This window comes from Camellia sinensis, chromosome 7 (genome assembly GCF_055761805.1).
Source record: "Camellia sinensis isolate YWXY chromosome 7, ASM5576180v1, whole genome shotgun sequence".
Lineage (NCBI taxonomy): Eukaryota > Viridiplantae > Streptophyta > Magnoliopsida > Ericales > Theaceae > Camellia > Camellia sinensis.
The window spans coordinates 78,520,612-78,533,827 of record NC_138967.1 but is presented as its reverse complement, the minus strand read 5'-3'; the positions used below and the strand labels follow the sequence as shown (position 1 = coordinate 78,533,827).

At 36.3% G+C, this 13,216-nt stretch overlaps 1 protein-coding gene across 1 annotated transcript in view; it reads right to left on the bottom strand.

Moving 5' to 3' along the window:
• The window catches only part of LOC114272681 (acetolactate synthase small subunit 1, chloroplastic-like), a 61,192-nt gene that overhangs the window by 38,680 nt on the left and 9,296 nt on the right, over positions 1 to 13,216 (bottom strand). Inside the window, exons 2-4 of the mRNA XM_028214398.2 lie at positions 12,745 to 12,958; positions 5,593 to 5,676; positions 4 to 72 (exon numbers count right to left, since the gene is read on the bottom strand). Coding sequence (XP_028070199.2) covers positions 4 to 72; positions 5,593 to 5,676; positions 12,745 to 12,958 — 367 coding nt within the window. The remainder of the gene's footprint in view (positions 1 to 3; positions 73 to 5,592; positions 5,677 to 12,744; positions 12,959 to 13,216) is intronic.

Here is a 13,216-nt window from a genome sequence, read left to right as displayed (position 1 = left end):
CACCTCAATAGTTAGTGAGTGCTCTGAGATATCCACAATTCTGGCTCTAAAGATGTCCACCAACCACACGACCTGGAGATTATAGCCAAGAAAAGATTTTTAGCAAACTACGTGAGCAGAAAAAAGTAAGAGCAGACACTAAAAGAAAAATTTTCTACACAGACTATTCTCTAGAGAATTCCTGTAACACATTGACTTTGCAAAATAGTAATACATGTTCTGATGTTTTTGCTGCCTCCTGCACCGCTATATCAGGAGACGCAGGAAGTTTCCCATTTTATTTGAACAACTTATAAAGGCTACAAACCGTAAGAAAATTCCTCACTCATCTTGATCCCTGCTTCATCTACAATTACGCAGGATGACAGCAGTAGAAAAAAGAATAAATTTGACAAAATGAAAATAGATATGAAAGACTGGTGGTCACGCTGTTTTCCTTTCAATTTAGATTCATGATTTAAGTAAAGCTTGGTATTACTTGAAGCATCAGTGTAACACGTTTTCATTACAAATTGGTTCTGAAGCCCTTGTATAATTTCATGGTCTTTAATGTACAATTTATGAAAATATAGTTTAATGCAAATCCTACCAGTATTAAGATTTAGAGTTAAAAAATCAGCCATACTTTTTCTCCACAGGGTATTCTCTCTCTAACTGGAATTCAGAAGCATTACTGTTGCAGTCACAACATTTAAAGAGGCTTCAGAAGCTGTGAACAGCTAGGAAGCATTTCACATGTGACACTTAAACGAACCAAATCCTTTGACCTGCAGACTAAGACTAAAGAATCAACAATGAGTGCATCATCCAAAAAGGTTCTGATCCATAGACCACTTCAATCACCATGTAGAATAGGCGCTTTCAACTCAAACCACCATGTCTGTCACTTACATATTTCATTTTCTTCCCTTTTTTTCGTTTTTCTTTTTTCTCCTTTTCCAGAGATACCATAAAAACCAACCATAAGAATGGGAGAATAAAGAACCATTGTCCAAAACAGATACATTATAGTGCATTCTTTAAATACTGCTGAAGCATACTGGGACTGTTCGAGGGGGGGAAGCATTTTGGTTTCCTTTTGCCAAAATATTCATAGTAACATACAGAACGGTGAAGCATCTCTGCAACATGATCACAAAGCAGCCAGCCAACCACTGGTCATATTCAATGCTAGTTGGTATGATGTTGTGGGCAAGGAGGGTATAGTACGTACATGTGACTAAACTGGGATAGAAGTATCACCTTAAACATGATTTCAGAACCCTGTAACTTGTTATGCTGTTGCTTCTATTTTGAAAAGAAAAAAAAAAAAAACGGACGATGAAAGAAAAGTAAAAAAGAAAAGACAGAAAGAACGAAAAATACTGAACTCTGAGTTTAACTGGTGGTGTGCACTAATTTGTGTCTTCCTGTGCTAGAAAATCACTGATAACTTTTGTAATCTGTTGGCCCCCTTCAAGGTTCAGTGGATGATGTTGGTTTATGTTCTTAAATTATTAGTGTTGGGGGCCGGTTGCTGAATGAAAGAAAAGAAGAAAGCCTGGATGGTGGAACCTTTGTTCATTATGTGGTGCCTGTGGAGAGAAAAGAACCATTGTACTTCTGAAGAGACAAAAATGGGGGGAAAAAACACAAGATGTATTTATTGCATAGCTTTCACTTTGAAACAAGATCCTCTTAAATCAAATTATGCTGTTAAACATAAAGTGTGCATTCCATTTGCCCACCTCAACAATGACGAGGTTGATGTTTCACACTATGCAGACGAAAAGTTTGCAGTCCATTAACTAGTTTTTTAATTCAATTCTTTCACTTCATAACCTTATGTGGTTTTCTCTCCTTTAATTTCTCTGCTTTCTCCCTTATTTTATTTCCATTAGATTGTAAAACTCTCCATATATATGTGTGTGTGTTTGCATATTATATATACATTGACACATTGAGTCGCCTAGAACTCAATATTTTGTATTTGTTCTTTCTTCTTCAAACACGTTCATCAACTTTCTAATCTTTCTAACAAGAAAGAATAAAAAATTGCCCTCCATTGAAATCCAACATCTTCTAGGAATATAATATAGTTTGTGTTAAATTCACAGTCTAAACCCCACTTGGAAGTATTTTCCACTATAGCTTTAGCCCAACAACCCAGCTTCACGGGTTTGTTCCTTTAAGCTCCAACCCAAAAGACTCCTTTATAATGGAAGTGTCTTCGCCGTCTTATACCCTCCTGGACATCGTCCACAACCAATGTGAGTGCCAACATCCCCACTTTAGAGACCCTGGCTTTGATACCACATTAGACAACAAATCCTAGTGAAAACGATAGCGGAATCAGACTTACCTCGTGTGCACAAATCCAAATCCTTCGAAACCAAGGTGAATTACATACTCCGTATGCATTGATTAACCACAAACAATATTCATTCCAACAGATGAGCAACACCACACAAGGGGCACTATCTACGATATCCACAATAGGGCTTGTCTCTCTTCAATGATGGTAGACAGATAAAGAAAAGCAGAGAGAGCATATTCTATATCAGAAGAGAGTGTCTTGAATACCACATCGTATTATCTTATATGTAAAACATATATCTCTCCCACTATCGTGATAGTGTGGAAATGTATCCTTTAAATTTAGATCCAAGACCCAACCCAATGTCTAACCATTAACACATATCTGGAGACTAAAATATTGATCAACTACAATTTTAATTAAAAGTCCTATTTTTTGCAAGGTTTTTTTTCTTAATTACCTATTTTGCTATAGGTTCAACATGATTGTGCTTAAATATGAGAAAGAATTGATAACTTTCCTTCTTTTTAAGTAGTTTAATATGATTGCACTTTTGACTCCATTAAAAATTTTGGAGGATGAACTTGACTTCCATTCCATTTCCTTGTTTATCATTTTCTGGTACCACTAAATGCACAGACAAGAAAAATGAAATGAATTAATGTAGCTGAAATTGTGACATGGTTTATGACAATGACGTGGTCCAATAGAATATCTACTTCATGATTTACTGGACAAGCTGACTTTAGACAAGCTGGACTCTTCACTTTTGAAGTTTTTTTTTTTTTTTTTTTTTTTTTTGTGAATTATCTTTTTCGAGCTCAATTTTTGTGTTGAGCCTTTTTTAGCTTTGTGCTTTCATATAGCTTTGTATAGGTTACAGCTTTCAACACTTTTGGTACTTTTTAAATAATGAAGCACGAGTACTCCAAAAATATTGCTGTACAAGTACCGGGTACAGGTACGCGTACCGATATGGCTGCACGCATACCGGGTACGACAAAAACGTACTAGGCACATTTTATACAACCTATATACAACAGGTACACTATGGGTACGCCATGGGTACTCCATGGGTACGCAGTTGGGTACGCCGTGGTCAAAACAAAATTTTCATAATCTTTTAGGGGCACCGGAGCAATTAATATTTGCCCATTTTGAAAACTTAAATAAATATGGAGTGTTTAGTAATAATGAAAAACATAAAACGAATATCGTTTTGAGTTGAAACCCTAAACCATTTGAAGAACCAGTGAAGTCGACTTCCATTCGAACAATAGAGTGGTCCAATCTGCCGTCTATCGAAGGCGACACTGAGGGTTGACGGCAAATCTGCTCTCCATCGATGAGTTTCTCTTCTTCTTCTTCTTCGCTGGTGAGCTTTTTTTCTCTCTAGATTTTGTTTCTTCGGTTCTTTCAGATTTTTTTTAAATTCGTCATCTTTCTTCAATTCTTCTCTTCTTTTTTTCTTCAAATTCTTCTTCCTCTTTCTTCTTCTTTTTCTTCTTTCTTTAGATTTTTTTTCATATTCCCAATTCATTTCATATTTTTTGTGATCTATTTTTTATTTTTTTTATATTTTTTTCCCCATATAGCAGCTAGAATTTGATGCAAGCTACAACCTTATTCCTCTTTAATCATCTTCAAAAAAATTTGGTAATGTAAAATCAAATCACCTACTATGTGCCCTTTCTTCTTACTGTAGTAGTCTTGTATTGTAGTAGACATTCAGAATTATATAAAATTAAATATAAAAAAATTTAATTACTTTCGTCATAGTATTGATGTTTTAAAATTGTTATTTGAATATTTGAAAATTATATAATTGAATGAAGTGAAAGAATTCACAACTTATTTTGTTAATAATGGTTATAGGAATATGAGTTCATCAGGAAGTATAGATTCAACTGCAAGTATTGTTGGTATTGTTGAATGATTTATTTTTTGGTTTTGTAATTTCTCTTTTTAATTATGATATTAAATTTTGATTTGTATGTTGGATGTTTAGCTATAAATTTAAAAATAAATAAATAAAATTAACATACCCCAGTCATACCCGTACTTCATTTTTTTGAAAATTTGCTGTATCAGCGTACTCATATCGTACCCACACCCGTGCTTCCTAATGTACTTCACTTACTAAAAAAACAAAGAGAAAATTGTCTATTTTTATAGTAAAAACAGTGAGTTAAATCATCTGCCAATGAATTTCTAAGATGTCTCAACTGATCTGGAAACAAGGAATTCAAAAGGCAATGGAGAATTATTGTATTTCTACAATGAGAAAAGCAAGTATGGAGAAGCACGATCCATATCACATAACCAAGCTTGAGCAAAATTTTCAATAAGAGGCCCAAGGAGTCTAAGTTGACACCTCTATTTATAGCTTAGTAGCAGGAATCGTCTCAGATGGCAAATCTGAGGAAGAAGCCTGATTATGGGCTTCTGAGGAAGAATTAGAGCAAAATAACGAATCTGAGAAGAGGGTAACGCGAATTTGATGCGAGAAGGAAACACTCTCTTGATCTCTGTCTTCTCTCGATCTCTCGATCTTCTCTTTGGATCGATCTCTCGATCTCGTTTTCCTCTTTCTTCTGTTGCTTGATCTTCTCCCTCCCTCCATCCCTCCCTCCCTCCTCAATAAAACATAAATGCTATTTTATTAAATAAAATATAATAAATTTTATTCCGAGATAATGACTAGTTTTTTAAAAAATATCACTCCACTACTTTTATTTGCTATTCATTTTTTTTAAAAAAAAAAATTATGTTGTATTTAATTAATTAAATATTACATAAAAATAAAAATAAAAATTATAACATATATATATATATGTTAATTAAAAAATAAAATAATATTTATATAGATAAATTAAAAATATTTCAATAAAAATAATATATAAACGCTCCTAATCTACGACTCCTTTACATGGCCACACTCCCCCGCTCCCGCTCCAACTCCAACTCCAACTCCAACTCCAACTCCAACTCCACTCCTGCTTCGTGCAACTAAGATTTATAGCAACATTGCTTCAAAGGGTTAGTGAAGGAGATCTGCTAGAAAATTTTGGCATTATTCAATGAGAGAGAGGATCATGACTTTCAGAGCTTTTTAGCCGATTAAGGTCATTCAAAAAAAATAAATGGATGCATGTCCACCACCCCACCAACACAACAGCATATATACCAAGAAAAGCATTATAGCTAGAATTATTGCTTTGAAAATATTAGATACAGATTTCTTCAGGATATAGTATTATTTTGGCAAACCTCTCCAGAGGACACAGCATAACTACCTCAGCACGGTACAATGGATCAGCATTGATCTTTACAAGCATCAGTTCACGTTCCACCTGAGGCTCCTTTGAGATATCTTCAACCTGGTAACAAGTAAAATGTCAGGTTACAGCCGAAGCAATTTTTCAGAAAAGGAAAAAATAAATAAATAAATAAATAAAACAGCCAGACCAGTTAAAAAGTGCCACAAAAATTAAAATGGGACACCTAACTTCCAAAAACACAAAAGAAAGGAAGGACCCAACAAATAGAGGGTTTGATTGCAGACAGATTTTCACTAAGTGGGGCTTAAAGAAAAATCACAGAACTCAATCAAAGCATTGATACATCCTTTCTTGTTATTCCCTTTTTATTTTTTTATTTTTTTTTGTTCTTTTTTGATCAGCGACAAAACAGCAATATTATTAATAAAAAAAGAAGCTACAAACTCTAGAAATCAAGAAGGAATTCCCTTGAAAGGGGAGAAAACCGAACCCCAAAAAGATCCAAGGTAACAAAATATTCTCCCACAAACCCTCAAAACCTTCAAATTTTTGCTCAAAGACTCTAGCATTCTTAATTTCTGACCATTTGACCCAAAAAACCGCAGAAAACACTACACTCCAAAGAGACTTAACCTAGCACTTGAGCCAAAACCTCAAAAATCAACGCAAAGCATATGAACACAAGAGAAACAAAGTATCCAATCCACTTCCACCAAATGAAACAAATGAAACACCTACCACCATGAAGATAATGCTATAAGACAATGCAAAAAATAAATTATCAATACTCTCCAAAAGCCCCCCTAAACATGTCACACCATTGAGAGGTTAAATAGCAATTTAATCTCCTTTTTCAACCATATCATTGGGTATTAAGTGGGCGTTTGGGGTAATGCTAAAAATGCCAGCTTTTGCTAAAAAAGCTAAATTTCACATTAGTTATTTGAGCCTTAGGGTAGTAACGTGATTTGTGGCTATCTATTATTATAAATAGTTGTGTGTGAGGGGGAGAACCCTAAGTTTATTATTCAATAATAGAATATCAGTTGTTTCTCTGTCTCTCTTGCTCTCTTTTATTATTCTTCTTCATCTCTAAATCTAAATCTCTAAATCTAACATGGTATCAGAGCTATATCTTCTTCCTTGAAGATTTCTGGTTCATTTTCTTGCTCTTTCATTTTTTTTCCTCCCAGTTTTCTGTAGCAGTTTCAAAACTAAAAAATAAATTTTACTAGCATCATCGACTAGGGCCGAAAATCAGCCCTATGAATTTTTTTAATTTTTTGCTCATTGTTTTATTGTTTTTCCATTTTTTCCTTATTTTTTGGAAATATTGGTGATTATTCTAAAATCCTTGCTCAAGACACTTAAAGCAAAGCTGGTTTTTCCCTTTTCTATCCGTTCTCTAGGGGCCGACTAGTCTAGTCCAGGGCCTGGGGGTCGTTTGTTTGAAGGTTTTTTGAGGCGTCTGTCAGTTTCGGCTCCTCCTGGATCATTGTCGGCATTGTTGGCTTCAGGTTTAACTTGTTTTCTCTCTCTCTCTCTCGGTAATTTACTAGGCCTGAGTTTCTTTTGTGGATTTGCTTCTCTTTGTTTGCTGCTTCTGTGAGCCATTGCATTGTCTCTGTTGTGTATTTTTTGATTCTTTGTGGCTGCAAGCGAGAATAAAGATCCTAAGGTCCATGAGGAGAGTGGAATGACTCGTGTTATGACTCTTCAAGATAGTCCCTCTCTTCAAATCAGTCCCGTAAAACTTGATGATACCAACTACTTGATTTGGTCACGCTCCTACAGTCTTGCTATTGCCACCCATCGTTTGACTGGCTACATTACCGGTGACCTTCCCCATCCTGATGACGACGGTGCTTCGCATACTCAATGGATTTCTAAGAACGCTTTGGTTATGACGTGTCTAATTAATTCTATGCAACCCAGTATTAGTCGGCCTTTTCTTCTCTTGCAGCACAGATGTACTCACAACAGGGTAATGATGCACAAGTATATGAGCTGAGGAAGAAGATTTGGGGCTTGGATCAGAAGGACAGATCACTTGTAGTGTACTATGCTAAGCTTAGTAGTTTGTGGCAAGAACTTGATTATTATCAGAGTTTCTAGGTTGTTAGTTCCAGGGATGCTACTTTGTTTCAGCAATCTGTGTAGACGGAGCGTGTGTATGACTTTCTTGTTGGCCTTAATTTGGAGTGTGATCAGATTGACGTTTAAGTGTTAGGTCATTCTCCATTTCCCACCTTACGCAAGGCTTATGCTCTTGTTCAGCAAAAGGAGAGTCGGTGTAGTGCTATGGTTCCTCCCTCTACTCAGGATCATTCTACTTTGGTTGTTGCTCCTACCACCCAAGACACTAAGCCTAGTCCGGTTCAATTTGGAAGTAAGGGTACATTAGTTGATCGGGATCTGTTGAAGTGTGATCATTGTGGGAAAGACAAGCATAATAGAGAGCATTGTTGGAAGTTGAATGGGCGTCCCTACTCGAGGCCATGGTCGTGGTGGTGCTGCTCGTCCCCAAGCGCATGTGTCAGAAATCATTGCTAGTACTTGTGGCACTGATACTCTTTCCCAGGATGAGCTCCACACTCTCAGACATTTGATGGCTCGGCTTGATTCTCCGTCTACCATAGCCCCTTCTACTTTTGCTTCTTCCAATTGTATTCACATAGGTATCCCTGCTAGTGCCCTTTGTACATCCTTGTCGCTTTCTTGGGTTATTAATTTTAGTGCTACCAATCACATAACAAGTGCCTCTAGTCTTCTCTATTCTTATTCTCCTTGTTCTAGACGCAATAAGGTTAGAGTGCCTTATGGCACTTTATCCTCAGCATCCGGCAAATGCTCGATTCATTGTTCCTCTTTACTTTCTCTTTCATCTGTTCTTCATGTTCCTAATTTTTCAACCAACATACTTTCTGTTAGTACTCTTGCTACTTCTCTAAATTGTTTTGTGACCTTTTTTCCTACTCATTGTGTCTTTCAAGAACTAGCTACGGAGAAAACAATTGGCAATGGTAGAGCACAAGGTGGACTATACTTTCTAGATGTCGTCTCTCCTGCATTACCGTTGTCCTCTGCTCAAGCTCTCCAGTGCACTACAGCTCCTCCCTTCATCTCCTTTATCAGTGACATCGTCGTTTAGGTCACCCTTCCCTTAGTATTTTAGAAAAGCTTTTTCCTTCATTAGATCGAGATTGTCCTAGGAACAATTTTATTTGTGATGCTTGTGAACTTACTAAGTACAAACGTACTTGTTATCCTTCAGTTAATAAAATAAGTACTTTTCCTTTTATGCTTGTTCATACTGATGTGTAGGGGCCTTCCCCTGTGGTTTCTACTTCTAGATATCGGTGATTTGTTACTTTTATTGATTGTTATTCCCGTGTGACTTGGATTTACCTACTTCGGACTAAAAGTAAGGTTTTTCTTACTTTTGACTTTTCCATAAAATGATGACTAATCTCTTTAATGTTAACATCAAAATTCTTCGGAATGACAATGGAAATGAGTATGTTGATGGCGGTTTTCGAGCACAACTTTAAGAGCATGGCATTCTTTATCAGACTAGTTTTGTAGGCACTCGGCATAATGGAGTTGTTGAATGCAAGAATGGTCATCGCCTTGAAGTTGCTCGCTCCCTCCCTCTTGTTTACTATGAATGTTCCTAAGTCTTTTTGAAGGGATGCCGTTCTTACTGTTGCTTATCTTATTAACTGTATGCCGTCTAGCGTCATCTAATTCCAAATTCTTGTTGTACTTCTTCATGTGACTTATCCCACTTCTTCTCTTCCTCCTTGGGTTTTTTGGTGTCAGTTTTGTTCATCTTCACCCTCGTAGTTGTGGGAACCTTGATCCTAACGTTGTTTGTTGTGTTTTATTGGATCTTCTGCTACTAAAAAAGGTTACAAATTCTATGATCCTCACACTCGCAAAGTGTATGTTAGTATAGATGTCACATTTCGTGAATCTGAGTCTTTTTTTATTTCTCCTCCGCCATCTCCTTAGGGGGAGAGTATTACGAACAAGATTGCGGATGAGATGATGTCATATTAGCATGAGCTATCCTTTTTCCTTCCTAGTCAGCAGGCTATTATTTGTGGTAAGGGGGAGCCTAAGAGGTCTATTGATGGAGAGCCTAGCATAGGTGGCCATTTGGATAGGGTTAATCTTAAGTCTTATTCACAACGTCAGAAAGACTCCACTTGTGTCACCAGGTCAATCATCATCGCTCGTGCCGGTTCCAAATCCATTTCCGACTGATTCTATAGGTAATGCACCTCAATCTATTATTTCTTCAGTTGATTTTCCTCCAGTAGATGATAGTCCAATTGTTGATGATTTGAGTCTTTCTATTACTCTTAGAAACGGGGTGAGGGAGTGTACTCAAACACCACATTTCTAAATTTGTGTCATATAATTCATTGTCTCCTGTATATCATGCTTTTTTCGTCTTTGTCTTCTGTGTGTATCACCAAGGTTGGAAAGTAAGCTATTCAAGATCCTAAGTGGTAACTGGATATAACTTATCAACAAAAAAAAAAAAAGTTGGAAAGTGGATATGGTAGAAGAGATACAGGCCTTGAGCAAGAATAATACTTGGGAGTTAGTTCCTCTGCCTATTGGGAAAAAACCAGTGGGTGTAAACGGGTGTTCACCATTAAGGGAAAGCAGATGGAACAACTGAATGGTACAAAGCAAGACTAGTGGCCAAGGGATTTACTCACACATGTGGAATTGATTATCAAGAAACATTTGCTCCTGTAGTGAAGATGAATTCCGTTTGAGTCCTTCATTCATGTGCTTCTAACTTGGGATGGTCTTTGCAACAACTAGATATGAAGAATGCATTTCTCCATGGCGAGGAAGTATACAGGGATGTGTCACCAGGATTATCATCGGAGTCTACAGTTGGAAAAGTTTGCAGGTTGAAGAAAGCTCTTTATGGCTTGAAACAGTCACCTCGAGCTTGGTTTGGCAAATTTTTGAAAGCTATGTTGAGATTTGAATATAAGCAAAGAAATGCAGATCACACCATGTTTGTTAGACGCAATGCAAATAAGGTAACTATACTTATTGTATATGTGGATGACATAGTTACGGCAGGCAATGATGAGGAGGAAGTGACACATCTTCAGATGCGGTTGGCCGAGGAATTTGAGATCAAAGACCTTGGCCCATTGAGGTACTTTCTTGGGATTGAAATTGCCAAATCTGACAAAGACATCTTTATTTTTCAAAGAAAGTACAATCTTGATCTTCTTGAGGAAACTAGCATATTAGGCTACAGACCTGCTGATTCGCCTATTAAAGCTAATCATGATCTTTGCAGTGGTGTTGGTAATCTTGTGGAGAAGAAAAGGTACCAGAGGCTTGTGGGAAGGCTTATCTATCTATCCCACTCGGCCAAATATTGCCTGTGCAATTGGGATAATAAGTCAATTTATGCATGATCCTCAACACATTTGGATGTTGTGTATTGCATTTTGAAGTACCTTAAATCAACCCTAGGCAACGAGATTTTGTTTTCTAATCATGGCCACTTGAGGTTGGAGGCATTTACAGATGCAGATTGGGCAAGTTCTGTATATTACAGACAGTCTACATCTAGTTACTGCATGTTTGTGGAGGAAATTCAGTTACCTAGCTTAGTAAAAAGCAAGAAGTGGTATCCAAGTCTAGTGCATAAGCAGAATACCGAGCTATAGTGCATGGAACTTGTGAGCTTATGTGGCTTCATTCTTTGTTGGATGATATAGGAATCGTTTTCCATGAGCCAATGACTCTATACTGTGACAATAAAGTTGCCATCAGTATTGCTCATAATCCTATTCAGCATGATAGGACCAACACCAAGCATATTGAGATAGACGAATATTTTACTAAGGAGAAATTGAATAAGAGTTTGATGTGTATGTCTTTCGTGAAGCCTGAAGATCAATTGGCTAATGTATTTACTAAAGGTTTTAGCAATAAGATCTTTCATCCTACTTATTGCAAGTTGGACATGAGAGATATTTTTGCACCAACTTAAAGAGGAGTGTTATATTTGAGTCTAAGGGTAGTTATGTAATTTGTGTCTATCTATTATTATAAATAGTTGTGCGTGAAGGGAGAACCCTAAGTTTATAATTCAGCAATAGAATATCAATCGTTTCTCTATGTCTCTCTTGCTCTCGTTGTTATTCTTCTTCTTCATATCTAAATCTAACACACATCAACTTTTTTCACTCACAAAAAAGTAACTTTTTTGGCAACTTCCCAAACACATTAGTTTTTTTCTAAAATAGTCAAAAAGGCAAAAAAACCATTAAAAATCAAGCCCAAACCCACCCTAAAGAAATGGGTATACAAACAATCCAAATCAACATATAAGAAGCAAAGACTAGCACTTTTGGATCATTAATCAATTTAACGAAGGATTTACAAGAAAACATCTCAGATGAATGAGCAGACCAAATTCCTCTATTAAAAGAGTTACTAGGCAAAGAAACATTTACAAGAATCGACGACTAGAAAGCAAATTCAATGGCTTCACGAACATTTAGATTTCTATAGAACTAAAGACATATTAGAGTTAGAAGAGACCATTGAAGCAATCAGAACATAATGAGCTCTAGAGAAACGATAACAAATGCGAAAAGAGGCAAGCTAAACAATACATTAAATTCTAGTGCTACTTAGTATGGTGATGTGGTGGTTATGGTGGCGATCGTGGTGGTGGTAGTGGTGGTTGTGATGGCAATAAGGTGGTGGTGGCGGTAGGGTGGTGGAATGCGTGGTAAATAATAATATATTTTTTTAACTGCCAACAAAAAAAAATAATGAAATTATTTTATGGTAATTCCATGATGAAATGGAATGAACATTCCTTAGGTTGGAGGAAGTAATAGGCATTCCCACATTTTGTTGGAATACACTTAGACAAGGCATACCAAATAAAGGAAAGGAAACGCAAAGCTAGAATGGGCATTCCATTCCAGCCCATTTCATCGTACCAAATGTGCTATTAGATCAAAGGTCAAAAAATGTGGGGAAGGAATCAAAGATTTCCAAAATAACAAACTAAATGTCTCAAAAATTTGAAGAGAAAAAAAATACAAACCAAACAATTGATTTATTTATGAATTTTCAAATGGAAGACCAAACATAAGATCAAACCTTCAAAACATTCACAAGCTTTTGAAGTTGTTCCATAACTTGCTGTAACACTCTTTCAGTTCCAGATACAACTATAGTAAAGAGAGCCTTGTCCTTGTTCAAACCAACAGCAAGGGACTCAATGTTGTATCCCCTCCTTGCAAAGACTCCAGCAATCCGATTTATCATTCCGCTTTCATCACCAACAAATACTGAAACAGTGTGGCGTCTCACCCTGCATATTTAACATGAGACATCCATTAACCAAGATAAGCATATCAAAATAAGCATCCACCAAAAGAAGGGAACGAAAGTAATATCAAGAAAAACATTCAAGAGATAATTAACATCTACATAAATACCTTCCATGATAAAGACAACTTCACAAACAATGTTTATGAATATCTAATAGAAAAACATATATAATAAATATCATGACAAGCAACCTCACATGATTATAATATGTATTATAAAGATATTAAGATTAACATCC